This window comes from Nannospalax galili, unplaced genomic scaffold, assembly GCF_000622305.1.
Source record: "Nannospalax galili isolate Female #2095 unplaced genomic scaffold, S.galili_v1.0 scaffold206, whole genome shotgun sequence".
In the NCBI taxonomy this organism is placed as follows: domain Eukaryota; kingdom Metazoa; phylum Chordata; class Mammalia; order Rodentia; family Spalacidae; genus Nannospalax; species Nannospalax galili.
The window spans coordinates 4,697,465-4,724,581 of record NW_008358101.1 but is presented as its reverse complement, the minus strand read 5'-3'; the positions used below and the strand labels follow the sequence as shown (position 1 = coordinate 4,724,581).

The 27,117-nt window shown below is 34.9% G+C and overlaps 1 protein-coding gene across 1 annotated transcript in view; it reads right to left on the bottom strand.

Annotated features, from left to right (window-relative positions):
* Adgrb3 (adhesion G protein-coupled receptor B3) overlaps positions 1–27,117 on the bottom strand; it is a gene marked incomplete in the record, with an annotated part of 857,756 nt that overhangs the window by 517,630 nt on the left and 313,009 nt on the right. The window contains 2 exon segments of the mRNA XM_008856279.3: positions 18,867–19,031; positions 24,971–25,132. Of these exon segments, the coding sequence (XP_008854501.1) occupies positions 18,867–19,031; positions 24,971–25,132 (327 nt within the window).

Sequence of the window (27,117 nt, the reverse complement as noted above, 5' to 3'; positions counted from 1 at the left end):
TCCTTAAAGATGAATCTCTGAATGTTTGCAATGTGATGTCACACTGGCATGAGAGTGAAGTGAATTACTGATCCCCAGACTATTATCACTTTATTTTCTTTCTCCTATTTCTTTATGTATTTTTACTGTAATGGTTAATCTTGATGGGATTTAGAATCACCATGGAAACAATTATCAGAATATGTCTGTGAGGGATTATCTAGATTAGGTTAACTGACTTGAAAAGACCCAGACTTAATGTGGTTATTGCAATTTCCTGGACTGGATTCACAACTGAATAAAAAGGAGAAAGGGACCTGGGCAGCAGGATTCATAGCTATTTGCTTCCTGATTGTGGATGCAATCTGACCAGCAGCCTCCTGTTTTGGCTGCTATGCTTTCCCTGTCTTGATGGATTGTATCAGCTGGAACTGTAACCTAAAGCAAATCTGTCTTTTGTTATGCTGTTTTTGCCAGGTTTTGTGTCTCAGCAACAAGACAGGTAATCAATACACCCACTTTTTCTTTTCTATTGATGCCTCAAGCCTTCAACAATTAGAACAATGAAAAAGTGACCAAAGGGGGGGAAAAAAAAACTGATCAACACATCATAAAACTCATATTTTAGAGAGGTTATCTCCTAAAAATAAATAATGGCATGCAAATAGGTCAATTTTATAGTATGTTGTAAAGGACAATTTCAGAATATTGTGAGAAAAGTAAAGAAACAGGGCATCTTCCTTGGCAGATTGATGTTCCAGATAATCCCAGAAGAATAATGAGAAAGTACATATGAAAAAGTTGTCTATAAAGGACATGCAAAGGTCCTTGGCAGGGTAACTGGGCATTTTCAGACATAGGATTAAAGGCATTGTGAAGGGCATCCAGAGACCCAAGTAAAGACAGGTAAAGGGGGTGGGTCAAAGGAAGAATTCCAGTTCTGCAGGACTTTTGACACTATGTTAAGAATTCTGGCCACTATTCTCAGGTAATCAAGAATGCTTTGAAGAGCTGAAAAGAAGCCTCAGTGGTTAAGAGGATGGCAGTTCCCAGCACCCACATGTTGGCTAACAACCTTCTGTAACTCCAGTTCTAGGGAATCCAGTTGCCCTCTTCTGATCTCCATGGGTGCACTTAAATACATGCAGGCAATACACTCATATGCACAAAAAATAATAAAAGGGAATGCTTTAAAGTATTTAAATAGAGGATTCTATGATGAGTTCTATTATATTGTGGAGAAGGTAGTAGGAGGCCCTTGGAGGGTCTTGGAATATTAGAAAGCTGCTGAGATTTGATGGTAGGAGAACTCCTGAAAGAACAGCATTAGGAACAGTATTAGAGAAAACACCCAGATAACTGTCATGTACCCTGTTGTCTGATGGTTTGTACAGATAATTTGACTTGTCTTTATAGATTTATTTACTTAAATGATGGTGAGATTCCGTTATCAAAAGAGTGATAGTTGCTAATAAGAGAGAAAATATGCAAGTCCCTATCTCAGCTATTTTAAGTGTATTATATATGTGGACAAGTAAAATTTCAAGGGCAAAACCATTTTAAAATACCACATGAAGTATGTAGGGTTACATAAGACAGATCATATCTAAACAAGTTATTATTAGGGTTGTGGGATTTAGAAAATTTCACATAGAAACCAGAGCTATCAAAGGCAAATGCTATAAAACAGAAGCAGAGGATTCAACCAACACCTGCTTAAAATGCAAAAACTATCATATAAATATTCTAAATGCTTTCAAGGACAGCTGCCTACTTTTTCCAAAGTCATTATGTATTTGAGGAAAGGTGAAAGGGAATTCCTCATCAATCTAACTTTCTAATATAAGAAAATGTTGCTGTGAAAGCCCTTTTAAGCAAAGCAAAAAGCTTGACAGGAATAAGTACTTTTAACCTAATTTTAAACCTTGCCTGTAGCTGTTAAATAGAGACTGTTCAATGGATTTCTAGCTGTACTTAATAAACCTTTGAAATATTAAAAAAAATCATAAAATGCCAACTGAATCATCCCATTAGTTCAATTTTATCAACTCACTTTATTAAACCTATCAGATACAATCTTATTTGACCATGTAGTACACTTACCAGACCAAAAAGTGAATCAAAAGGACATTCTAAATTGTTGATTTACCCTCTGTTTTTGACTTTCAATCTGAATGCATTTTTTTTTAATTTCAGAATTTTTCTTTTCAAAGGTGACACTTACTGAGCATTCATCATGAAAATTTGCTATTTCAAGCAGTCTGAGAAGGATGCGTAAAAATAATATCTTTCAATGTACCTTACATTCTATTTGGTAAAGGAATATGCAAGTGTACATCTAACTGTGAACACCCCAACAGTAAAACAGGAAGAGCTAAATTAGATGATGCCAACCTACACAAGTTAATAGTAGACAGGATGTGTGGCATACTTAGGGGTTCTGCTTTGAGGCAGCCTTTAAGTATATGTCACCATGAATGTAATAGTTACACACTCAGTGGTAAAATAAGGGAGAATAAGTGTATTCAGCTAAGAAGTCACGAAGTTAGGGATTAGCTAGTCAAATGTAGACATTAGAGAGAAGACAGTCTGACAGGAGTTTGATGTCTATAAGAAATAAGGAAAGGCCTTGCTGGAAAGAGATGAGGAAAATTAAGATTATCTACTTGTGAACTGCTTTATTCACTAGTCTTTTACGGAAAGATGATATTGCCTAACCATTATATAAAAATTAAAGGCTTGCATTTCAGACATTCATAATGTCAGTTGTTCAGTCCTTCCTGACCATGTACATATTTTAGGTTTTGGCAAAAGTTCAATGAATGAGTTAATATTAGAAACTTGGGGGATATTTTGAGATTAAGCACTATCAAAACATCCATAAAACACGTATGTGAATAATGAATAGTTTCATTTACAAAGTCAGTAATAACAATGAAATAGAAGAGATATCAATCAACTGGACGTGTTTGCCATTTATTTTATACTAAGACCTGGAAGCTCATTTTATTGAACATTAAGGGCACTATTCTGAAATAATTGAATTGGTAAAGTAACTCACTGTCTCTTAAGAAGTGGGAAAGCCTAACACAAAATGCCATATGTAATCCCAGTGTATATTCCTTTAGAGCGTTAAATACAAATAATTAGAGAAGTTGAAAACTGAGAAGTCAGAAAAGATTGATATGTATGAATTTCTTCTGCTGCCAAAGTGAGATCTTACCATATTGTAGGTTTTTTTATTTGTTTGTTTTATTTCTGTTTTATAACATATCCAGGAATTTAGAAAACATTACTATGTTATTCAAAGAATCTCAGCTCCTAGGTATCCCAGGAGAGGTTATCTCCTTTGACTGAATGAGAAATAATGTATAAAGAGGGCAGGAGGGTTTCTAAGAAGTGGAAATTAAGCTCTACTTTGGACTTTACCGAATTTCCAAACAGAATGTGTGCATTATCTTTTGTGGGTGAATGCTGAGGTATTTAAGGCCAACAACCTTTCATCAAGATACCTACACGTATTTATTTAAAAGTAACCACTCATGTTGGTAATCTAGAAAATGAATGGACAGCTTTTTTTATTTTATCTGAGGTTTAACTCTGGAGACAAAGTAGTGCAAAGCCTGCTTTTTCTTCAGCTCGCATGCCAGGTTTGCTCTTCATCTGCTCAAGTAGAAGGCACAGATGACAAGCAATGCCTCTCCTCACCTGCCTCATCTCTATGACTTCTTTGCGCTTCACAGTGATAAGAGGGATTTCCCACAGTCATCACAACCCTAGATATTTGAAAAGAGCTCGGTGATTTTATTTTATCATACAACTGTAACTCTACTGAACTCCAATCATACTATCATGAAAATTCTTTCCTGGTAAGTTAGAACATGCAAAACTCCACAACCCTGTTGGAGGCTCATAATGTACTATTAAGTAAAGGTTTCCAGAAAAATTAGGGAATCACTGGTGTTACTCTTCCAAACTCTTCGAAGACTGTGATGGCTACAACTGACCAAGCTCTTCCCTTTATGTCTGATTGGCTATGAAAAAACAATATATGAATGAAGAAGAGTTTCCTCTTGAAGTTCCTTGAAGCTAATGTAGTAAATGGGGCTATATGATGAGGGAATGCTCTGCTAGTTCTCCTGGGAGATAATACAACATCTGAGTCTCAGTCACTGGAAGGAGCCAGCGTTGCAAAGACCAATGGGAAGTTCTATGTAAAGTATAAAGCCTTGAAGTCAATAAAACTTTGTGCATTGGGGAAAGAGAAAACCAGGGTTTATGGGGAATCATGAAAAGAGAAAGTGGCAGGAGATAGATCCAGATGATATATAGAAGCCAGAAGTTACAACACATTGAAGGACGTGACTGAGAGAGCTGTGTAGGATTAACAAGTAGGGATATGATATAATTTATGTTTAAAATTAACTTTTTTGTTCTATGAAAAGTAAATTAGGCCAAGAATGGTGGGAGGGAGAGGAACTACAGCTCTAGACTATAGTCTAGACAAGGCTGATGGTAGATTTTCTGGATGTTGGAATGATAGAACCAATAATAAAGACTCAGACTGATTTTTTGGTTACTCATATATGTAAAGGGAAAGTTCTTTTATTGGGCTTTTTGACCAGTGTAAAAACGAGTAAAGGGGTATACAGGCTTGAGAATTGTTTTCTATTTTTAAGATATTGAATTTAGAATGCAATTTTAGACATAGTACAGAGATTATTACATTAAATAAATTTTAAGATTGTGCCTCTGTAGTTTAGAAAGCTTTTTAAAAGACAAACTATGTTGTTTAACATATAATAAGAATTTCATTTGTCTAGAGATATGACAGAGATAGGGTTTTTGCAAGGATCATGACCTCTCCTGCCATGTGTATTTGGCTATGTTTACAGTGCCACCCATGAGTTCCTTCCCAGCTGGGTTGACAATTAATTGATTGATTTTCTTCCTTGGTCACTTGCATGGTATCCTCTAGAACTATGTGAGCTAGTTTTCAGGGAGGAGACTTCCATGTTAGTTGCAGCTCCATTGTTCCAAGTCCTGTGTCCAAAGTATGTCCTGTCTTCAGCAATAGGGTCTTACTTTCAACTTCTTGGAGGTAATTGAGACCTGTAGCAATTGCCTATGTTATTTTGGGAGTCTCTTGGACTACATTGACCAATGACACAAAGGGAGGTTTCTCTTGTCTGGCACTGTGCTTCTTGTTATAGTCTTCGGGTATACACATGCACTCATGTTCAGATACTGTATGTGTAGTTTACAATGAGCTTGCTTCACTTCTAAGGGCTTGCATAGAATTAAAATGAAAAATATAATAAGATATTCATACAGTAGAATCTAAAAGAAAGCAGGAGTAACCATACCTACATAAAATGAATAGATTAAAATCAAAAGCAATAAGAAAAGACAATGGGTCAAATAATAACCCCAGAAGGAACTAAAAAGAAAATTCTTTAAACAACTGAAAATAGAGACATGCCTTAGCAAATCCTGGTACACCAAAAGCAGGATGAAAAGGAAGCTCGTAGCACTGACATCTAAGTAGAAAAAACTTAAATCCCTGAAGTAAATAGTCTATCACTATACCTGAAAGCATCAGAAAAAGCACAGCAAATAAAACCCAAATTTGGTAGAAGAAAGGAAGTAAAAGATGCATGAGCAGAAAAAAATGAGACTAAGAGAAGCAATCAATGAAACAAAATAATACCAAAGGTCAGCAAGACGAAGACCTGGCTCTCCGAAAAGATAAGCAACATAGACACACACCAGACTAGGAGAAGACTCAAGTACATAAAATGAGGAAAGTCAAGGGGGACATTACAAGTGGCACTTAAAAAGGAGATTTAGAGAACACATTTACTAACCCAGAGGAAATGGATAAATTATTAAACACATACATCTTACCAGGATTGACTCATGAAGAAATAGACAACCTACCAGACCCTTAAAATATAGAAAGACGTTGGTCGTGGTGGTGCACACCTTTAATCCCAGCACTTGAGAGGCAGAGGTAGGTGGATCTCTGTGAGTTCAAGGCCAGCCTGGTCTACATAGTGAGTTCCAGGACAACTGGGGCTACAAGGAGACCCTGTCTCAAAAAAGACCAGAAAAAAAAAATATAGAAAGACTAAATCATTAATTAGCTTCCCATAAATAAACAAAACAACAATAAACAAACCAAAACAAACAAAGCAAACAAAAATAGTACAAGATGTTACTGCTGATCTTTACCAAACATTTGAAGAACTACCAAATCTAAATAATTGTAAGACTTTGGAGAGAAAGAAGTCTTCCAAAAATTCTATGAATCTGTCATTATTTTAAAACTAAAACCAGAGAAAGAGGCAAAAAATATGAAGACTACAGGTTAATATTCTTAGGAAATATAGATACAAAACTCTTCAGCAAAATTATTTGCTAGTATAGCAAATCAATTCAAATGGCATATTTAAAAGAGTATTCAATATGCTCAAGTTGGATTCATTCCCAGAATAGAAGGATGAATCACCATAAATGAGTCCATAAGCATGGCACATCACATCAGGTTTATGAAGGACAGAAGCCATATTATCATTTCAATAGTAAAAAAAAGCATTTAATAAAATCCAACATCACTGCATGAGAGAAAGACTTAATATTTTAGACATAAAAGGAGGTTACCTCAACATAATAAAGTCCATATATAGTAAGCAAATAGCTAGAATTAAACAGAATGAATGGAACAAAGCTTAAATCTTTGTGTTTGAGCTCTGTAACAAGACAAGGATGCCAACCGTTACCACAGTTATTCAGCATAGATCTGGAAGTCCAAGCCAGACAATCATAAAAGGGAAAAGAAAGAATATCCAAACTGAAACAAAGATGTCCAGCTTTCACTGTCTGCAAATGATATGATCCCATATAAATAAAAACCAAAGACTCTATCAAAAAAGAATTAATACATTAGCAAAGTTGTTATACACAAAGTCAACATATACAAGTCAGCAGTGCTCTTACTCACCAATAGCCAATCATTTGAAAAAAAATGAATAAAACATTCTGATTTATAGTATTTACAAAACATTATTCAAGAGTAAATGTAACTGAACAAGTAAAAGATCTCAACAATGAAAATTGCAAAACATAGGTGAAAGAAATTGAAGAGGGAACATGAAGATAAAAGATATCCTGCATTGGTGGATTGGAAGCATCAATATTGTCAAAATGTTCCCAATACCCAAAGTGACTTATAATTTCAATACAAATCCTATTGTGATGGCTAATCTTGAGATCAGCTTTATGGGATTTGGAATCATCAAGGAAACAAATCTCTGGGCATGCCTTTGATGGATTATCTAGATTAAGTTACTTGCTTTGGAAAAACTTAACCTAAATGTGGGTGGTAGCATTCTATATGCAGGGTTCATGAACCAAATAAAAAGGAGAAAGTGAGCTGAGCTTCAGAATCCATTGCTCTTTGTTTCCTGGTGGCAGATACCATGTGAACAACTACCTCAAGCTCCTGCGACCATACTTTCCTTGCCATGATGAAATTTGGGTTAGAAAAGACCTTGAATATGGTGTGAAGAGTTTATGGGTGATTCTGGTGGAAGGTTGTAAGAGAAAAATGTTGAGAGAAAGGTGAGCAGAGGAGGCCTATCTCATGAGGATTCAGAGGGGAGCAGTGATTGTGTCAGGAACTGGGCTGGGACCATTCATGAAGGATTCTGGCAAAGAATCTGGTTGCATTTGATCCATGACTTAAGGACTTGAGTGAAGCTGAATTTAAAGGTAATGGACTAATTTGTTTGGCTGAGGCAATTTCAGCATAGGTTAGCATTCAGGCTGTGTGATGGTTACTGCTCACTGCTTTCATGCTTGTATATAGGAGAGAGAAAAGCATATAGCAGAACGATCAGAAAAATGAAGTTCTGAAGGGAAAACTTATGAGCAAGTGTAAAGTTCTGGGTAAGAAGAGTGCTGAGAACTACGCACCTGCAGGTGTTAAAGAGATTAGTGTCATTAAAGAAAAACGTGGTGCTTTGTACTAGAACAAGATCAAAGTTGTCCCAAAGTCAAGAATGCTTGATCACTTGAAAGGCACAAGTTTAAATTGAGACTGTCACGGAAAGAGTTTCATACTCAAAAGCAAATGCTTAGGGAAGTATTTATAGAGTTAGCATACAAAGCAATTCCACTGTAACCCAAGGGGGTCAAGCACCATCCTGAGCTGATGGCAGAGTCTGGCAGCATTGTCTACATGGTATTGATGTTGTGGGCATGAAAGGTGAAGAATTGAGGGAGTCATAGGATCTTGTGACACAGTTCCAGGGAGTCTCTGAGGCCAGGGAATTTGTCACAAAGTCAAAGTTCCTCATGGAGGCCCTAACAGGTCACTTCATGATACTCCTAAGATCAAGCCTAATTTGTAATAGTGACCCTCAGATATTAGGGATGCCAGGACCATAAGATGTCTGCAACAGAAAACTGCAGATATGGAGTAGAGCTAGCACAAGAGACAGACTATAAGTGCCTAAGGCAACAGAGCTGGAGAGTTGAGGCTACCTGAGTCCTTTGGAGATCACATGATCACAGACACCCCATATGCCTGGGATGGAGCTGCAGGGTTTGTGGTTTGCCTCGTCGGGTGTTAGTCTTGCTTTGGACTGATAAGGCCTTGCTAGGACCCCTTATTTTCTCTTGGAAATGTAATATTTATCTGTGCCATTGTATATTAGAAATATGCACACTATTTTTGATTTAAGATATGTTAACATGTACCTATCAACTATCATCTGTCTATCACCATCTATCACATATCTATCTACCATCTATGTATGTATGTATGTATGTATGTATGTATGTATCTATCTATCTATCTATCATCTATCTATCATCTACCATCAATCTATCATGGTAGAGAGGTGCATATATGTGTGTGTGTGTGTGTGTGTGTGTGTGCAGATCAGGGGACAGCTTGCAGGCATTGGTTCTCTCCTTCTACCATTTAGGTTCTGGGGACTGAATTCAGGCCATTAGGCATGAGAGTAAATGCCCTATCCACAGAGCCATGTTGCTGGTTCCTGGTTTTTTATTTTATAGTAGTTCACAGTTAAGAGATTGCTTTGAATCCAAAATAAGACTTCAAACTTCTGAACAGCTTTGGAATTGTTAAAGACTAGGGGACTTTTGAAGTTGAACTTGAGTGCATTTTGCATTTTAAGATGACCATTAGATTATGAGGATAAGGGGTAGAAGGTTTTCGCTTAAAAGTTATGTTTGGGTGTCAGTTTAATGAGGGATGTAGTTGTGATGACTAATCTTGGCTGTCAACCTGAAAATAACTGTGAAAATAAATCTCTGGACATCTTTGTGAAAGACAATCTAGATTAGTTATTTGAGGTAGGCGGACCTACCCTAAATGTAGGTGGTACCATTCCATGAGACTTAGACTAAATAAAAGGAAGAAAGCACCTGAGCACCAGCCTTAACTGTCCTTTGTTTCCTGAGGGTAGATGTGATATGACCAGCTTCCCCAAGCTCCTGCCACTATGACCTCCCCACCATGATGGACTATTATGCCCTGGAACTATAAGCCAAAATTAACCCTTCCTTCATTAAGTTTCCTTTGTTAGGTTTTTGTCACAGCAACAAGGAACCTATCAAAACAACAATGAAAATTTTCACAGAACTAGAAAAGGCAATTTTCACATTCCAATGAATCAGTAAAACCACTGATTTTATAGAGGCACTGTAAAACATGACTTAAAAATATAATCCATTCCTATAACAATAAAAACAGCAAGGCATGGGCATGAAAACAGTCAAACTAAACAAAGAAACAAATAGGCAGCCTAAAAGTAAATCCGCACATCCACAGCCAGATGAATTTTGAAGAAGGTTTAAAAAGCATGATTGGAAAAAGGATAGCTTTATTAATTAATAGTGATGGAAAAACTGGAAATCCATGTGTGGAAGAATGGAACTAGACTTACTTCTCACTGGTTACAAAAGTCAACTCAGAGTCTCAAAGTGGAGTCAAGACTTGGAGGAAAGTTCTGAAACAATGAAACTGTTATAAAAGAACCTAGAATTATTCTGAATACTGGATGGACAAAAAGCACAGAAAAGAAACAAAAGAAGTTGGCAAGTGAGATTATATCAAACCAAAGTTTCTCACAGTAAAACAACTATCAAAGTTAAGAGACAACTTACAGAGTGGGAAAATATTTGCACACTATACACGTAAGAAGGAATTAGCATTCAGAACATGTAAGGGACTCCTTAAAAACAAAAAGGACAAATGATCTAACTTAAAATAGATATTCATCCTAAATAGACATCTCTCAAAAGAGGATATATAAGTGTCTACTATATGCATAAAAAACATGAAACAGAAATCAAAATCACAATGATATATAACTTTCAGTAATTAAGAATAGTTCTTATCATGCTGGTGAGGAGGTAAAGAAAGGAGTATCCTTGGAAACTATTGATGGGAATATAAATTAAGAGAGGTACTATGGGATATTTAATACAGTTTTCTCCAAAAATTGATTCATTATGCTAAACAATAGTTTCTTGAAAAGATTAGGGCTGGAACTATTAAACGATTCATTAACAGGATGTGGAAGAAAGCATTTGCACTCCCATACCTATTGCAGTACTTCCATAAGAATCAAGGTGGAGAAGTAATCCATGTACTAACTGATAAATGGGCAAAAATATGTGGTACAAACACACAGGTACTTCTATTCATCATGAAAATAAATGAAATAAACATAACAGAAATCATCTGGAGATTATCAAGGTTATGTGGAATAACAAAACAAAAAAGATAAATGTCATATGCTATTTTCTGTGGAATCTAAATATGTTCATCTTAAAAACAGAATACCAGGGCTGAAGAGATGGCTCAGCGGTTAAGAGCACTGACTGTTCTTGCAGAAGACTCAGGGTCAAATCCCAGCACCCACATGGCAGTTAACAACCATCTGTAACTCCATCTCGAGGGGATTTGGTGCCCTTTTCTGTCCTCTGCAGGCACTGCATGATGCAGATGCAAACACACACACACACACACACACACACACACACACACACACACACACACACACGCAAACACACACACACACGCAAACATAACACTCATACACATAAAATAAAAATTAATTAATTTAAAAAAACAGAATAGTCATTGCTATAGGCTGAGGAACATAAAGAGGAAAGACTGATGGAGAAATATTTATCAATGGAAACTAAATTACATTTAGATAGCAGAAGACAGTCTGATATTGTATTTTGCAATATGTGAATGAAGGCCATGACAAGGTGCTATGTATTAAGAAGTTTTGCCTCTAAATTTTCTTTGAAATTTAACTTCCTCTATCCTTTTCTTCTCACAGAAAATCATTCTGAAAATGGTACACTAGATCTCATGATTTCTTCTATGAAATGCAGGCAGGTCAGAGTCAACATTTTCTAAGTCCTTTTCAATTTCTTTCAATTTCCATGATACGCACTTGCAGTTCGATTTTTTTCTTTAAATGTTATCTTTCAATTTAAAAGCTCCTATTGCTTTATGAGCTATTCTACAACAGTGACTAAGAACAGAGAACAATAAGGCTTTATTTTGGAAGCAAGGAAAATGGTGAGGGATCATACTGTCTAATCATTATGTAACGTGATTTTGAAAACACCAACGTCACAAGAGACATTTATGTTTCACTTCAGAGAAACAAAAAATTACCAGATTTTCTGGAGCCAGAAGATTTATAACTGCAAAGACTCTATGTTTAGATCTCTGATATTTAAATTGCTATATAGACTTTATCCTGCCAGACATATTCAGGCCAATATGAAAGCAACTAACTGTGTCTTGTATACAGGTCTCAAATTAAATTCTATATTATGTCATAATAAACATAGTGTCTTCAGTCTTTCAAATATGACCAACAATCATTCACACTACAGACTAGGTACGATAATGATAATAAAAACAAAAGAGATTACATTACCCATCCATTAGGTCATACATATTTTGGATATAAATCTATCATTTCAGCAGTGATTATATTTGAAGATGGTGGATTGACTGAGTCAGATAAACGACTTGTGAGTAGAGGAATTCTGAGATCTGATTTTGAAATTATCTGATTTAATGATGGAAAAGTCAGGGAGCTCAAATTTGCATTTAGTTAGGAGTTACTCAGGAATCTAGAAAGATCCTTTCTGAACACAAAGATCAAATATTTGAAAAGAGCCTGACTTCTTGCTATCGAAATAAGTTGAATAGGAAAAAAAAAACTGTTTCCTACTTGCTATTTCAAAATGAATTATAATGAAAGAGAAATCAAAATACTATTTTTAGAAGTTAAAATTGAATATATAATCAAGTGACTCTTATAAAGTGAAAAAGGATTTTTAGAAACTCTAAGGAAGTTACCAGAGTTGAAATGAAAAAAAAAAGTAGTAAAGCAAACTCCGATACAAATAACTGCACTATTGATACAAAATTCTTACAGGCTAAGTTAAGAGCTTAAAGGTGACAGGAATAGTGCTAAAAAACTAAAATGACATAAAATACATATAGTCACCATGAAACAACTAGACTATTAAAAAGATAAAATACAAAGTAATTAAAACTCAGGTTAATGGGGCAACATTTGAATGTCAAATTATAACATCATCATGTAGAGACAACTATAGACCTATGAACAAAGTGCAGGCAAATGCTTAGCATCTCCCCACTCACTGTCCTCACCAGAAGGACTCCCTGTAGAGGGACAGGCAGATCATCCTCCCGTAAATGCTGAAGATCAAAATGTTAGGTCAGCAGGAGACTGAACCCGAGGTGTTTCTGGGCAGCAATCCTTTGACAGTTCCTGCCTTTCAGGATTTGCAAATATGCCTGGAAACCACACATCACAGTATTCCTTTTGGGGATTCTGGCTTCACAGGCATGCAGGTTCAAAGTGTGTAGCAGAATGACACTGCTCGGTTCTACAAGCAGGCGTAAACATGTGGGTGAATGTTAGTGGAAACCTGGAAGAATCTCGTTGAGTCTATGATTAAGGCTACGAGCTCAAAAAATATTATCTTGTTAGGGCTGGAGAGATGGCTCAGTGGTTAAGAACACTGGCTGCTCTTACAGAGGACCTGGGTTTGATTCCCAGCACTCACATCTTGGCTAACAAAGCTCTGTAAGTCCAGTTCCAGGGTATTGAATGCCCTCTTCTGGCCTCTATGGGTACTGCATGAATAGGTGCATTTACATAATACAGGCAATACACAGATACATAAAATAAAAACAATAAATAATATATTAAAAATCTTTATTTGACCTGCTTTTTCCAAAAGCATCTAACATTAAAGTAACATCCTCTACAAACCTCACACAAACTTTGCTAAATATTCTCCAGTTTACAATATTTTATATTTCACCAGTTCACTTTTGCTATATTGATCAGTAATGAATGTTAGATCTATTTTATAGATGAGAAAAATGTGAAATAATGAAAAGTTGCATACGCAAACAGATACTAATTAAGAATTGTAACTGAATGTGTTCTGAATTCCAGATTGCTTTGTTTCCCACTAAATTATATAATTAAATTTAATTACACACATGATCTAGTGTATAAAAGGAATAATATGTATATATATACATATACATGTGTGTGTATTTCATGTATATTGGCCTTTTTCTGTCCCTCAGCTGTTATTTACTATTGCTCTCTGTTTTATTTGTAGCGCACTTACATGAATATATATCAGATTGAGAGATGCCAAAGCTGAAACACAAACAAGACCAGATTCAAATCTTTCATCTCTCTAATACTAAATTACTGATAGGAAAAATATTCTTTGTAAAGCATATCATATATTTATAAAATTTAAGTTTTGAACTAAAAACAAGATTATATGAGAATTGTTTAATTTTGGAATAGACGATTTTATTTTGAGGCTATGTGTCTATTTACTTTTCATGGCGGGCAGACCAGGATGCAGGCATATTATTCCTGACACTTTTCTCTAGTTAAATATTAATAAAAGGAAACACCACTAAAGCCAGGCTTTCAAGTGATAATATCTGCCCATCAAGAAGGTCTCTCTCTAGGGATATCAGGAGGTATATTCCATATAGCTGGATCCCACTGTTATAAGCATCTTTTCTGGCTCACAAACAGTCTGGTTATCTTTTTTGGGAACTCACCATCTATGAGAACATTACTGATAGACATTTTCACTTCCACATTATAAACAAGATTATTTAGTACAACTACCCACAGTACCAATATTTGTTTCTTAGCTAACTTGAAACTGCAACTTTGTTATCAATTATAGAAAATCTTCTGTTTTTCTACACAATGCATATGATTTCTAATCATATAAAAATCTCTCCTTCCTAACAATGTTCTATCTAGAATGTCCTATCTTCTTAAACTCTCATATAAATCACTTAACAACACAAACCTAGATCCTTTTTCTTTCACAGCTAGATACGAATTTATTGTGGCACCAGAGTAACCTAGGTCTGGTATGGCCAGCACCAGTGTGTGGTGGTAGAGAAAGTATGTGTGGGGGAGGTTTGAAGGGGTGAGATAGGATTCAGGGAACCCCAGTATCCAGCCAGGAGTTGGGGTGGGGACAACCATTGCCATCCTTTAACAAGTCCTTTCTAGTACTTTCTAAAGGCCTATTGACAAGAGCAATGGAGTCAGCTTGTGATATTGGTGAGCCTTGTCAGAGGGTATTAACATAACACATATAATAATAATACTATGCTAGTTGTTTGCAATTTACCAAGTCTGCCAACCACAGTACCTTACATTGTCAGTCTTCTTAACAGTACCATGACACAGGTAATGCTACTATCCCCAATATACAGATGAAAAAGCCAAAGCTCAGAGAGGTGAGAGTTATGGAAAAAAGTAAAATTCTAAACTTAAATATGCATCCTTTGAGGAAAGTCCAAAATCCTACCATTACATCACACTAATATATATAGATATAGGTATAGATATAGATATAGATATATAGATATATGTACAAAATATAATTCAAGAAATTGGAATGAGCATTAGAAATTTAAATATATAAATGTCAAGAAAATCCATTCAGTGGTAATTTCTCAGTGAATGCCAGGAACATAATTGCATGAGAGATTAAATAGGAAATTGAAAAGAAATTCCACGCACTCAAATATGTCAGTTGCCACCCTTATGCACTGAACATCCAATTAGTGACCATGATAAACTTTCAGAGAAAACAGCAACAACAAAATAGGTTGAACTAAGTTTTGGGTTTATTTAGGTAAGGAAAAGAGAGCTCAAAGACAAGTGAACACATGCATACATATACCCTTTCATAGTGACATTAATTTTGAGTTTAGATAACAAAAAAAGGAAAAAGATATCACATCATGTGAGCAGGCTGATTCCTGTTGCTGTTCTAGACTTCTGACCAGCTCTCCTGTTCTCAGACATGTCTTAATTCAGTACCAATGATGGTGTTAATTGTCAACTTGACAGAATCTGGAATGGCCTGGGAGATAAGCCCTGGTCACAGATCTGAATGATTATTTAGATTAAGGTTAGTTTCTGAGTATGCCTCTGAGGAATTAAAGGAATTAACCTGATTACATTAATTGATGTGGGAAGACACATCCTAAATGTGGTCAGGACCATTCTCTGAGCAGGAGATCCTGGACTGATTAAAGAGGAGAAACAGAGCTACTAGCAACTATCTATTTATTGCTTTATGGTGAATGTCACATGTCCAGGCTTTAAATTCCTGCTCCCCTGACTTCCCTGACATGATGATACCTTGAACTGTGAGCCAAAATAAACCCTGTCTCCTTTAAGTTGCTTTTGTCAGGGTATTTTATTACAGCAACAGGAAAAGAAACTAAAACAGTAACTAACAACTCAAATTAGGAAATGCTGTATCTGTTCTTTCCTTTCTTTCTTTCTTTATTTGGATGCCAGGCAGATGGTTTTTCCTGGTCTCAAAAGATGTGAAGAAAGTTGAAAATTTACTAGGGAAAGTGTGTGCTAAATAGTTTCTACTTACAAGTCTATATCTAGCTCTGCATAAATAAAAAAAATTTCATATTTGATGTGAATAATATATGCCGTTCTGAGAGTATTTTATGAAGTTCATGAACAATTCTTAAAGTAAAGATGCCAAGAATTCTGTTCTTGCACAATTCAGTTCTAAAATGTCAACACAAATGAACACAACTCACACTGTTAAATCTTGTAGTAGTAGTGAAGACATGTAATTTATGGTGGTGGTGTTTATTCTGTCCTTGTCAGTATTTCATGGTGAGTGCAACCAAGGAAATCTAGGCTAGTCTTAACTCAATTACTTTACCACTGTCTGTTGCACTTCCTATCACTGCTCTTTCCCCAAAGGTGATGTCCCAGGTATCTCAGATTCAATGTTAAAACAAATGTTAGCTAAAGCCTTAGAATCAACAAAGCACAAAGGTTTATTAAGACTAGGGTACTGACAATCCTTATACAGCTATGTCTGAACCTTCTTAATTTCTTGAGATCATAGGCTACATTCTTTTCATTGGTGTCTTGCATTGAAATTGATATTAACAACAGTTTTATAGTCAGTGAAGGTGCCTGAATTTTGCTATAAAACAGTTATTTCTAAAGAGAATTTCTAAAGTTTGTACTAAATATATCTCATGTATTTTTAAATCACAATGAAAAAAGTTTTGTAGAGGATGAAAATTTTGAAAAGTTACAGGTATTAGACTTACCTTTCAGATAGTAACTAATGTAGTAATATTGAAATACAATGTAATAAGTATTTTACATCTTTTATTATATGACTAAACTCAAGAACAATAATAACAGGAGAAACAGTTGAATTTAAGAATACATATGTATATATATATGTATATATATATACACAGTGGGTAGTTTTTTACACTTAAGATGTTTTATTCATTTTTCAAATAATGTTCTTATTTATTCTTAAATTTTTCACATATTGCTGGGCTTGGTAACACATGCAGTTAATCCCAGCACTTGGGACGCAGAGGCAGATAGATCTCTGTGAGTTCGAGGCCAGTCTGTGTCATAGATTTTCTGGGAGTGATTTACAAGTAAATAACTATGATTTGGAGCCTTAATATTCATAATTGCATAACTATTGAGTTCATACTTATAATTCATGGGAATCAAAAATACTACTCAATAAAAATTCTTTTATTTTATCTGAATGGCAATAGGTAGAAGGACCAAGCAGTCCTCACAATAAATAAAATAAGTTCATTATGTGACTACCATATATATATGTATATATATACACAGTGGGTAGTTTTTTACACTTAAGATGTTTTATTCATTTTTCAAATAATGTTCTTATTTATTCTTAAATTTTTCACATATTGCTGGGCTTGGTAACACATGCAGTTAATCCCAGCACTTGGGACGCAGAGGCAGATAGATCTCTGTGAGTTCGAGGCCAGTCTGTTCTACATAGACAGTGCCAGGCCAGCTGGGGCTACACGGAGACTCTGTCTTAAAAAGAACCCCCCAAATACCTCACATATTATATAATGTATTTTAACCATATCTATCTACCAACTGTCCCTAGTGCCTCTTCCCCAATCTTAACATTGGCAAAGCATTGAAGAATCGCCTTATAACATTAACATACTCTGTATGGCACGTGAGAGTTAGCACAGTATCTTCTCAGCACATCTGAGAGAAACATTCCATGATCTTTTCCTTTTTAAAGAGTGAACAATATTCCAACTGGACTTTGTGGCACAGGACTTCAACACCTGCACACAGGAGGCAGAGGCACGTTGCCCTTTGTGAGATTGATGCCAGCTTACTTTACATAATGGATGCTAGGCCAGCTGGGGCTACACGGAGACTCTATCTTAAAAAGACCCCCCCCAAAAAAATACTTCTGTCCCTAGTGCCTCTTCCCCAATCTTAACATTGGCAAAGCATTGAAGAATTGCCTTATAACATTAACATGGAGAGGTTGGAGTCACCTCACACTGCTTCCATGAAGAATGTGTGAACCAGGAAAATGAGAAAGAAAACCGCCTAAAGAGAAGAGGGGGGATTTTTGTTTTCGATATTGCCCTTTGCCTTTCTTAGCTTTTTGCTGTTCACAGTAGTGTAGGTAGTTTCTTGGGAGACTGTATCATTTATGCAATTTTTGAATGTGTAATTATTCCCCAAATTCTGAGACTTTTGAAACTGGAGATGAGCATTTCTTATTCTTTTCATAACTATTTGTTTGATGCTTGAATAATCTAAATAACAGAATTATGCAGACTTGTCTGTGAAGCAATGGGCAGAATTATCAAAAGTAGATAATTCAGGACTGGAATATTTGTTTGAAGGAAAATTTTAAGATAGCATAAACACTCTCTAAGAAAAGACTTTACAAACTATCCTATGATATCCCCTAGAAATATTTATACTTTTCAGACATGTCAATGCACATTTCATTTCTAGACTGAATGAATGTGAGGGAATAACACCAGGAGAACAAACTCTAAACCAGATCTTGCTAGTTAGAGTACAAAGGTAACAACCAACCTCAAGACGAGAGGACTCCCTGTGATTCTCCCAGAATGGAAAACCCAGTACAAATATAATCTTATTGTAAACATTAATCCACACATTTAGAGAAATCTATTAGAGTTGAACATTGATCAGTACTAACTCAAGAAAATATACAGCACTGCCAACAGTGGATTCGAGGAAATTACCCAGTTTTTCCCAGGGAAGCAAAAATAATGAGAAAATACATTTCCCACTGGGACTCAACAAAAGTTGTCCTCTCTACACCCTATGCACACCGTAGACAGTAGGTGAAGCACATAAACATAAGCTTCAATGGACACCGAATATGCTTACCTGGACAGAGAGCAATATTACAAGGCTTGTGATGTGTTTCAGGTCCCTCACAGGGCCTCCCTCCATACTGAGGAGGTGTGCATGACCTGGTTCTCGTTCTTTGGCCTCGGCCACATGTAAACGAGCATAAGCTCCATGGTGACCATTCGTCCCAAACTCCATGTACTGTAATAAAGCAAAGAAGCTTCAACCACAAAGTCAGACAGGTAAAGCCAAAGATTATTTTTTTTCTGCATAATTAAGAAAAAAAGAAAAACTCAAATAACTTATGAAGATATTTTGAAAACTCATTTTCAATAAAATTCTTACTATCCTCAACATTTTAAATTTAATTAAAAGTTTATTAACATAATAGAAACCTATTGTACTTTTTCTTCATTGAACTGTAAATTTTAAACCATTCTCTTTTTTCCTTTTGTTTTTGTTGGAAAGCCCTTCTTCCTTTTGATTAAACACTTGTAAGTTATTTTTAAGTAAAATCTACTAGGCAAAATACAGAAAATTAAATTTCTTACAATGGAGATGATCCTTTAGAGTTTAATTTGCATTTATATAGCTAAGGATTGATTTAATTCTAGTACCTGTCAAGTTTCAGGAAAAACAAACAAAAATGGACATATACATATATATGTGTATATATATATATTTGTAGCTAATCTTCAAAATATTTTTTGATTTTTTTTGTGTGAGTGTTATGCCTATATGTATGTAAGTGTACCCATGTAATGCAATATCCACAGAGGACCAAAGAAGGCATTGGTTACCTTGGAACTGGTGTTATGGTAGGTTGTTATCCACCCTGTGGGTGCTAGGATTTGAACCTGGGTGCTCTGCAGGAGCAGTCTGTGCTCTTAACAGCTGAGCCATCACTCTAGCTCAGTAGAACATATTTTAAATAGCTTTTTAAACTAACATTTTAGCTAATAAAAGTATTTTTATCTCAACATATGGCTACAAGACCACAGTCTTTTGAGTAGGATGACATGTCAAATACTGTATCTAACTGAGTGATATGGGAATGAATATTGGTGTCTTTTAAGAAACCACACTATGATTCAAAGTTTAGATCTATTTTTCTGAATGTATAAATGACTGCTGTCATCCTAATTCTTACATTTGGGACAGTGACACCTCACATCAATACAAGTAAGTATTGTTCAGGAGAAATGCTCCATCTGGTTGACAGCATTCTGCTTTAATGCTGAGCCTATGGCCTTGGGACACAGTGAGAAAGTTCTGAGTTCAGATGTTTGAGATTACAATCCCTGAGAGCTCATACTCATATGACAAGAGACAGAAAGAGGTGTTCATTTTTGCCCTCCACATCGGTAGGGATAAGTACAAGCCCACATACAATGGCAGAGGTATTATGCCAGTAAATATGGCATATCTAGAATTTTCTTCAGGAATGTGTTGATTAAATTTTTACTTTAAATATGAAATCTAGCTACCTAGTAGATAAATTATCACAGAATCTTATAAATTTTGTGGTGAATCTTTTTAACATTTAATCTCTTAGGGTTTTTTAAGATTCTGATACATGTTAGTAATTTCAGTTAGATTTAATATTTCCACAGTGTACATACATACACTTTAAGACACCAGAGAGTACATTTTAAATACAAACAAGTATACATAGAAATTTAAAACATGCATAAATACATCCTGAGAGAATCCCACTAAAATTATACCTTAACAATGAGGTGTACCATTTCCTTACATTTATTTTATTGAGTCTCCACAATCAGTTGTAAAAATATGCTTAAATACTGAAAAAAATAGCTGAATTTGAGTATTATTCAATGAAAAGTGCTTAACAATTCTATGACAATTGCTGGAGATTATTTTCTTTAGAATAATATATAGGAAAAGTCTTTGAGAGTGGAGAAGTCAACTTTTATTATTTTTCCCCATGAAAAGCTGGGAAAACCTAAGCTAATACACATCTGTGAATAACAACAAAACTAATGTCTGTAATTGTCTATCTATATACATAAAGTCATATAGTTTTTTCAATATGTACATACTTATATGTGTGTATACTATGTAAATATCAATCAAGGAAGGATTTTAAAAGAATTTATAGAAACGTATTATCTAAAATTTATATTTTATTTTTTGTGTTTCCAGTTACCCAAAATTTCAATTTAATAACAACCTTTTCCTCTACATAAACTGATAATGATACTGTATAATAATTTATCAAACTATTATAGTGCTCAGCATGCACAATGACAGAAAAATAAAACATCTAAATTGGTAAAATTTTCTTTATGAACCTAAAAATAAGCCAAATAATCTTGGCAGCTTAGTTAAAACATGATACTTGAGTCCTCTGAAAATTAACATTACCTAACTCTTTTTAGTAGACTTTATTGATATATGATGAGGCCTTTTTGACTCAATCATTTATTAAAAAGCCAATTTCTTTATTTGACAAATAAACAATGTAACATTCAATGTTTTATTATTTTGGATACTATTGAATTTCCTAGAAGTTATAGCCCATTTTTAGGTTTCTTCATAAGATTTACATTAGATATATTGTTATAAGAATTATGTTAGAGATTAGAAGTTTGAATTTTAATGGAAATCATATAAGATCTTTTATTTTTCAGTAAACATCTCAATTTAAAAATTACCTAATAAATTTGAAGAATGTTACATTGTTGTTAGAGTTTATAAATTTGAACAAAACCCATTTTAAATAAATTTCACTAATTTTTGTATTTCTCTTCTTTGTCTTTGTTTTTTTATATAAATTTTCACATTGTGCCAAAGTGAGACTAAATAAAATGTATAAAATACACAAAACATTATCATCAGGTTTTGAAATAAACATGTGTAAATGCTCACGTGATTTATTATAGCTATATATAAAACAATTCCTTCAAGTGGAATGTTTTTTCTTTAGAAATGAATGAATATGCAACTTTGACATTTATAAAAAACAACCCCCAAACATTCTCCAGCCTATATAAACCTCAATAAACTCAGGAATGAGAAACTTAGATCAGTGATTGTCAACCAGAGGTGACTTCATCCACAGAGGACATTGGTTAATATGTGAAGACACATCGTTGCTACAGTTTATAAGAATGTGAGGCGCTACTGGCATCTAGTGGGTAGAAGCCAGGGATGCTGGTAAACACTCAGAATGCACAGGATGGCCCCCATGAAACCAAGATTTGTCAGGGTCAAAATGCTGATGTCCAATTGACAGGGGCAAAGAACGCTGCAGTAGACATGAAGCTGAAGCTCAGCTGGGATAATGTAAACATAATTGACTGTTGCTTTCCATTTTTCTCAATTTACTTATTGTGTATTCCATACTTGCCTACTCTGAACAATAAAAATGTCAAAAAATATAATTGTCAAAGCAAATGTTTGCAAAAGACCCAATCTGTATTAGAATAGTATAGCATGTGATGACAAATGGAAAGTAACTAATCTGCAATACTACTGCATTTCCTTCATGATACAAATAAATATAAGCTCTAAGTCTCTCAGTCCACATATTTTGCAGAGACTTATTTTAGTAGACAATTGATCCTTTTCTTATACTATATTCATTAATAAAATATACCATAAATGTTGGAGTTTATAGTATGACAAGTCAGCTACTGATTTGTGAGCTAATTTGAGGAGAATTTATTATTTTACAATAATGTTTATATCGATTACAATGCTTCTTGAAGCTTAAACATCTTAAGATTTACCTTTTTTTAACTTTTTTTCAGGATATATTAGAATAAAAATAAAGTATGTATTTTACCAACATGGTAAATAAACATTTCATAAAAAACAAACACCCTATGAAAGAAAGCCCTATTTCCTTTAGCAAAATACTTATCTGGCATTTTTAAAGTAATGTAGTATCTAAATTATCCCTCATATAAGAAAATTAAAAATAAATGAATTAAAGCTATTCTCTTTAATTCAACAAACTGAACTGTAACAATGATATACTTTTCTTGTGAGTATTATTCAACCAAAATTTGTAAAAACAAATACTTTACGAACAGGCAGGTAAAACAGTGGCTAGTAACTGCCAACACTGTCTTTTATATATAATTTGTAAAGGTGAAAGTTTTAAGAAACCAAAGAAACGTTTAAAATCATAGATTACTTATTCTTCTCAGCATGAGAATTAGGGAATGAGAAACTTTAACCATTACACATGGGAGAAGCACTCTGGTCCTCCCACAGATGTTCTCCATGTTCAGTACAGCATTTTATCATCTCTCTCTGGTGGAGAGGGAGACTTCTATATGCCAACCTTACAAATGTGTCTGATTGGAGGCTAGAGACGAATCACTGAGTGGAGAACTATGGAAACCACACTCAAACACACTCAGATTCCAATTTGGGAATCTGTCTCTAGACTCTATTCTTATTGTTTAAATAATCTTACCATTAAATATATACTGATGAGACATATTCATATATCAAATGTAGCATAATTCTCTATTGACACTTTTCTGATTTATGAGAACAGGGAGCTTGATCCTGTGGCTCATCCTTTAAATACTGTAAGTGGACATCAGGGCTAAGTGTTCTCCCAGACTGCCCATTCTACTCTTACTCAGACAAAGATCCCAAAGCATTTATCCTTGTAGTCTGAAGATTTCATTTATGATTCCCAGTGCCTGTTTCTCTTTGCTTACTTAATTTGGGTTCCTGTGATTAGAGTTCGATCTATGCCTCCTGCTTTTACACCTTTCCATCCTTTCCCATCCATGACTCCCTTAACATTTTTTCCTCTGAATCTTATTATTCTTCATTCTGTGTTCTCTCATCTCATGTAATTGCAACTGACTCTCACTTATTTTCAATAGAAATTATTGCCCTTTTCTTGCTAAGTGTGTCTTCTTTGCTCATAGCTTTGGTTTCCATTCTTTAAGTCCACCTTCATCTATTGTTTTGCTGCTTCTTAATTCTTACAAGGGGATCTCACACACCATTGCATCATTCCTCCGAACCTTCTGCCACTTCTTTTCACTTCTTGTTTCCTCTAGGCTCTTTATTGTTGTGAAAAAAACCTCACATAACATGAAATTGACCATGGAAACAATTTTAAGCATACAATTCAGCAGCATTGAATATATTCATATGTCTGTGAAACAGATCATCAAAAATTTACATGTTCAAATCTTAAACTCTGTACCCATTAAACAAAAACTACTCCAGAGTTTCTTACATCTGTTCCATTTGCCTGTTCTACTAGGAAACTGGTGTTATTCCTGACATTCTTCCATACTACCCTCTCTTGATTTTAGCAACTGAAAAATCAGCCATCTCTGGAGATGGAGATCCCCAGAAAATCTTAAGCATGACTTGATGGTCAAAAGACTGACTACAGTGCTAAGCCCTTTTTTGATACTCTCTCTTTTCCAGGGACCACTGCAAGGACTACATATGTCAGTCTACCATCGGCAGTGGTCAGTATATTGACAGTTATCCATCCATCAAGTGATTGGGCCAAGCTTAAATCTTTGCTTCTGAAATACTTGAAAGAAGGGTCTCATTGATTTGAAAGGGAAAAGCAGTTATAATAAGATAATGTACGTCAGTTGAAGGGCCCATGTTGTGATCTAACATACAAAATCTCACTCTAAAAAGGGTCAATCTTTTCCTCCCTCTCTGTCTCTCTATTTCTCTTTCTCTCTTAAAGTAGTAAATGGCTGTTATAGGGACAATTACTTCAAGGTATTTAATAAAGTAATATAACAGATAATTCTTCGGTCTAAGACACTATTTTTTTTTTTCTGATTTAGTAATAATATTATCCTGGAACTTATATTTTTCCTCAAATTCAGTTCCAAGTTTTTACCACCTAAAACACAGGGAAAATAACTAAATTTTATACTCTTAGAAGCAGATACACAAACTTAAATCTTATTTGCAATAAGAAGGCAGTCACTTATGTAAGATCCTGACTATTCTGAAAACAGAAATAACAAAAAAAAACACAGTTGAAAAGGTACTTATCAACTCTAATTAGCATGTCTATACCCACTAGATATGAAAATAACAAACTGTTCCATATGCGTAGCATGACACAATTCAATAACATCCACAGTGGTAGTTGCTGCTAACACTACCTGGACAGAGGGCAGTGTTATTGCAAACCCTTGATTCTCTTAATGGGCCACTGCAGTGTGTCCTGTAAGGTGATACACAAGTTCTGGTTCACACCTGCGACCCTTGACCACAAGTAACTGAGCATGAGCTCCATTGGGTCCACTCTTCCACACCAGATTCACCTGTGTGCAAGACAACAAATAAGCATGAAATACTGTCTTGATTATTCATCCAGGAAACATTATACCAAACTGACATTATGGACAAATTTCAATGTAAAATAGGACAGTACATCAAAAGGTGCAAAAAACTTTTTATAGCAAAATAAACTTAAAGAGAGGGTTATATACAACGCTGGTACAAAGACTGGGTTTGTTATCACTTTGCTGGTATTCTTCAGAAACTCCACTGTGCTCTCAGCATTGGGAAGGGACTAGTTAACAGCTTTCTGGAAGAGTAATTGTTGGTGCAGTTTTCTTCTAGGGCTTTGCCCTTTAATGAGGAGGCAGAATGATTTTCTAAGCTTCCTCCATGGCTTTGGTGAGCAGGGATGTATTGATGTGTTCTTACCTACTCCTTTATTTTGTAACACCCTTTCTATGACTAGAGACTGAGTGCGTCTGGAAATGAATGTGGGAGTAATGACACATATTGATAATTTATTCGAAGGCTACTTCCTACTTTTTATCCTATGATATCTATTTACCTTGTGGTAATTTATTAAAATCCTTCAGCTCACAATTTCACCCCTGATCAAGAGAAGTGATATTTTATTTTACTTAAAGTGAAGGAAAATTTCTCTAACATTTCTATTAACAGAACATGGAACTAAAATTTATTCCAAAATAGGGCCCTAAGAAGCCAATTAATGTCCGATTTCATATACTTTCTTGCGGCTGGTACCACAATAAAGCCATATGTAGGTTTTCTTCTTAGCTAAGGTCGGGGTCCAAGAAGACATGAAATATGAACTTAAAACCCTGCAGTGGGCTTCTTATTCTGATGGGCATTATGTCCAGATTGAATTTTAAACCTGGCTTGGAATTTTGCCATTGCTTTTCTATAAATTAAAATAGATCCACATCTGGCTGGCAGTAACCATTTAAGTTAACCATTCCATTCACGTAGTTGTTGAAATTTTTTAGAGAAGGTATGGAATTTCTGAGAATTTTTGTTATTAATTACCATATTTCAGAGATCCTGCCTAGAATTCTCCTTTGGAATATAACTCCAAGGATAGAAATGACAATCTGTTTGTCTTGTTTTGGAAAGTTACTACATGATTTAGAAAGTATTTTCAGTGCTAATTCAGGAAGCTAGTCCACAAACTGATACTCAAGGTTAAGAAAAGTTTGAACCAGGCTGCAGCACAACACACTAATTTCTTCAGTAAGAAATCTATTCCTTAAAAAAAAATGGCAACTGAATACAAAACTTGTGTTTGATGAAGTCATTGATTTTATTTAATTCTAGTAAATATCTGTGTATTTTCTTGAGGGCTCAGGGCAACCAATTTGCAGAGGATCACTGCTCTTTTGACACTTTGTTACCTTGATCATGAAGCATTTGTTCTTGTTCTGGTTTACACCAGTAGGCACTCAGAGGCATAGATAACAATTCATTGATACCTGCATATATCATAAGGGCACATGCTGGAAATTGGAATGACAAATTACATTAAATCGGAATTCAAAATAATTTGATCAATGTTCTTTATGGAAATATTAGAAGATAACTTGATTATTTTAGTATCTAATTTTTTGGGGTTTCTAATTGATTTTTATTTTACGTGCATGAGTGTTTTGGCTACATATATGTAAGTGTACCACGTACATACAGTGCTTGTGGAGGCCAATGGTTCCCCTAGAACTGGAGTTACAGGCAGTTATGGGTGCTGGGAACCAAATTTGGGTCTTCTGCAACAGCAGCAGGTGCACTTAACTTCTGAACCATCTCTTCAGCCCCTATTTCAGTAATTTTACTTTCACAAATTTTTAGATATAATTAACTTCAGAAACATTTCCTTGGATGACTGTTTGAATAGTATTTGGAGCTATATCTCATAATCTGCTCTTTCATATTGAATGCTATTTTAGCAAAACAAAAGTCATCATTTCATGATCCCAATATGACAATGGTTAAATTAAATATATCCAGACACACAAAT